At 43.7% G+C, this 3,386-nt stretch overlaps 1 protein-coding gene across 1 annotated transcript; it reads right to left on the bottom strand.

The window, feature by feature from the left end:
• Positions 1 to 437: 437 nt before the first annotated feature.
• On the bottom strand, positions 438 to 2,930 carry LOC120572696 (homeobox protein HMX1-like). Its single transcript, XM_039822056.1, has 3 exons — positions 2,253 to 2,930; positions 1,482 to 1,634; positions 438 to 957 (listed from the first exon to the last, which is right to left on the bottom strand). The coding sequence occupies exons 1-3, from the start codon at positions 2,500 to 2,502 to the stop codon at positions 530 to 532; spliced, it is 831 nt and encodes a 276-aa protein (XP_039677990.1). The 5' UTR covers positions 2,503 to 2,930; the 3' UTR covers positions 438 to 529.
• Between the last annotated feature and the right edge of the window lie 456 nt (positions 2,931 to 3,386).

The raw sequence follows: 3,386 nt of genomic DNA, 5'->3' as shown, positions 1-3,386 counted from the left end.
TACTGTTTATTTACATGGAGTCTGGTGAGTTTAGCGAACACGATTTCGCAGATGTTTATATGTTTAAAAAAAGGATCTTACTTTGTAACAGAAAGGTCGACCTCCTTAGAAATCCTTTCCATAATGTTGTCAGACACTTAGAATATTAATCTGAGCCTGTCAGACGAGCACTTTTGTGAAGGTAAATACAAGCTGGACAATTGCCCTGTTAACTTACATTGTAGCTTGTTTCGCCGCTGCCGACTGCAGCGATCTTGTTTAATACTGGGCCAATTTCAAAGATAGTTGTTCCCATCAGTCGCTTAGACACAAAAACATAGGAAAATAGGTTGGGAAAAAATGGGAGTTACCCTTTAAGTTGCTTCTAGACATGTTAAACAGAGGATAACTTGACTTTATTATCATCTGACTTTACAGGATCTGAAACTGAACTAAAATGAATATTTCTGCAGCATCTTTATTTGATCAATTGGTGTCAAAACAGTCACAAGTATGCGCGGCATCTTTAACATCCCTTCCGCCCTTAAAGTCACACCAGTCCAGTCATCTGTGGCGTTATGAACGACACCGGATGGCTGAAGTGGGAAGTCAATGGATAGCTGATAGAATTAGAGAAGCCGAACACCGATGGCGTCACTGGAGGCAGGCCGGTCAGCGTCGCAGGCGAGGTGCCATTCTCGCGATACAACACGGGAACTCTGACCACCCTCTGGGCAGCGTACGGGATGGCGGCGCTGCTGGCCTCCATGTCTGCAGCGATCTGCCTCTTCCACTTGTTCCTGCGGTTTTGAAACCAGATCTTCACCTGGGTCTCGGTGAGCTGCAGCGAGGCGGCCAGCCCGGCTCGCTCCGAGCTGCTCAGGTAGCGCTTCAGGTCGAAAGTGGACTCGAGCTGGAACACCTGACTCCGGCTGAACACGGTGCGGGTCTTCTTTTTTCGCGCCACTTTCATGTCACCTGAGAGGAGGAAGCGGGAGAGATTTGACTAAATGGAACTGGATACAACTAGTCTAACAGTGCAGCTAATGGAGGGTGGGTGATATGTAAAATCCTCTTGTATCGATTTCAGTATATATTGTGATCAGGTTTAAAGTGGAAAAGTTTCTAGGAAGTCAATTGAGAAATAGTTTATTAATAAAATAATCAATTCAGGGAATCAAATACCTGAAACATTGAGCTTACAGATTAATATTACCCACAATGACTCACTGGACCCAGGATCTCTTGGCTACACCCCTGCAACTAAATATAAAACTTAAGTGGGCCTTTGTTGCTGACACAATCTGTCAAGAAAAAGAATTAAGCAAACCTAAAAAGTTCTGGAAACACCAAAACCAAATTCTTACATTTTGGATGAGAGGAACAACTATTCGTTTCAGGAGGAAAGCGCATGCGTGGTGACAATGCACTCTTGTGCAAACCGCAGAGCTTAAGGTGAACTATTTTTTGTGTAGGATGTAGCCTGTGTACTTTGGCCTCACCTGTGTCACAGCTGTAGGAGGAGCGCGCGTCCTCCTCCTCTCTGTCATCCGGCAAACTATCGTCCCCCTTCTCCTCCGCCCGTCCTGTTAACGTTGGGGAATCCCGGTCGCTCGCAGGCGCAGGGTCTGTGTGATCGTTCTTGTACTGTGGACCTAGGAACATGGAAACATAATAAATCCTACTCATTGTTCAGGCTTCATTTCGCACATATTTCACGTTTTGCCCCAAATGTGCGCATTTATGCTGCCTGTCCTTTCCAACATTATCGATACGCATCAGATCTCCACTGCTGGTCGACGTGGAGCATGAGAGTCATGGTGTTGTGAGGATGCCAAACACTGTTGGCTCGCGCCAGGCTGATGATTGGTTAGTTTGGGGGTTTTACGCACGGAGGAAGGGACAGTAAAACGTTCTACAGCCCACGTGTGATGTCCTCTTGTGAGAGGTTTTTTTTTTGTGAAAATGAAAAACTGCTGAAAACTGCTGTAGCCTCATTCTGGTCCGGGTGGCCATTTCAGACTTTTACGCACGGATTGCGGAGGTTTTAATGGTTATATATTATGATATGAGATTGAAATTGCTATTGCAATGCGTTCACTGGTTTGTAAATTGAAGATAATTGTTGTCACAATAATTCTAAACCACAATTCAACCATGTCAAGCAGGCTACCCCGAATTAGCAGACGAAATGAGAGCAATCATTTAACCCCATCATTTTTATTCCGGTACTCTTTGTTAAAAGATAAAGACAACCCGATAGATGCACTCACTTCTCGAGGTGCCATTCGCTGTGTTTGGTGATGTCCCGCTCCACTTCAGCACTTTGCTGTCGTCCAGGCGTTTTGTTTCCAGTCCCGGACAGACCACCGGGCCGCTGACGGCAACTTTGAAGCTCGGGGTGTCCACCCGCTCCTCAGCTGAAGCCCCTCTGTATGCAGTCCGCAGCAAATTCTCAATGTAAAAAGACGAACCTCTCGACGGAGGACCCAGCTTCGGTCTCGGCGCGTTTTTGTCAAGCATGTTTACTTTTTTCTGTCCTTCCTTCCCCAGGCAGCTTTTTTTTTTTTAAATCCCAGATTTAGATTTTATAAAATCATTCCCGGGAACGTGTCTTATTTCCAGCCAGGAGTGTCTTCCGCTCCGCGTGAACCATCCCGACGCAATCCTTTAGAGCAACAAGAGCTCAAGCCTCCGCTGTAAGAGACCCAGACAGAAATTTCGTCTGGAAGAGACGAGGAATTACTCCAGCAAAAAAAACCGAGACTGTCTCGTTCTTCGGAGCCTCTCATGTAGACTGTGTGATAGTCTGCCTGGAGGGACTGTAGACGCTGTATTTAGGTCAATTAGGGAGCAAACCAAAGCAGAGATACAGTGTTGTCCTCAGGGCTGGAGATGGAAAAAGCTTCATGAAGAATGGCACAGTACCGCCTAATGGTTAAATCTGTCCATGCACACTTTACATTTACTATGCACACTTTAAATCTCTTATTCTCTCAGTTCTTATTTATAGCCACAAAATAATTAGAATCCATGTTTTTAATACAGCTGCTTTTGCAGGATTAATCATCAATATGCTTGGTTATAATCTTAATAAAAGTGTTTTTTGGTCATGGAAGCTACTTTGCCTTTCCATTATAGAGAACACTTCAATCGTATTGAAAATAGAACTAAAACGAGGTGATAAAGAAAACACGTCAATTCTTTATTTCTTCTGCTCAGTTGATGAAGACAAATACAAAAATGGTGTAAAAGAGCTGTAGAAAATATATTAAAGAGTATTAAATCATGAAACTGAAATAGACTTGATTGTACTCAACATGTATTATTATTACATAAGAAATTGCAGAAAACTCAAATTAGTTTTTCTGTGACATTTGGAGTAAAAAAAAGAGCAACTGCTGAAA

The sequence above is a fragment of the Perca fluviatilis genome, chromosome 14 (genome assembly GCF_010015445.1).
Source record: "Perca fluviatilis chromosome 14, GENO_Pfluv_1.0, whole genome shotgun sequence".
Taxonomy (NCBI): Eukaryota; Metazoa; Chordata; class Actinopteri; order Perciformes; family Percidae; genus Perca; species Perca fluviatilis.
Note: the sequence above shows the minus strand (reverse complement) of the source record. Positions and strands in the feature narration are given on the sequence as shown.

Coding starts and splice junctions, on each gene's coding strand:
- LOC120572696 (XM_039822056.1), bottom strand. CDS start 2,502: ATGCTTGACAAAAACGCGCCGAGACCGAAGCTGGGTCCTCCGTCGAGA. Junction 1,635..2,252: donor AGCGAATGGCACCTCGAGAA/GTGAGTGCATCT, acceptor CCATGTTCCTAG/GTCCACAGTACAAGAACGAT. Junction 958..1,481: donor CTCCTACAGCTGTGACACAG/GTGAGGCCAAAG, acceptor TCCTCCTCTCAG/GTGACATGAAAGTGGCGCGA.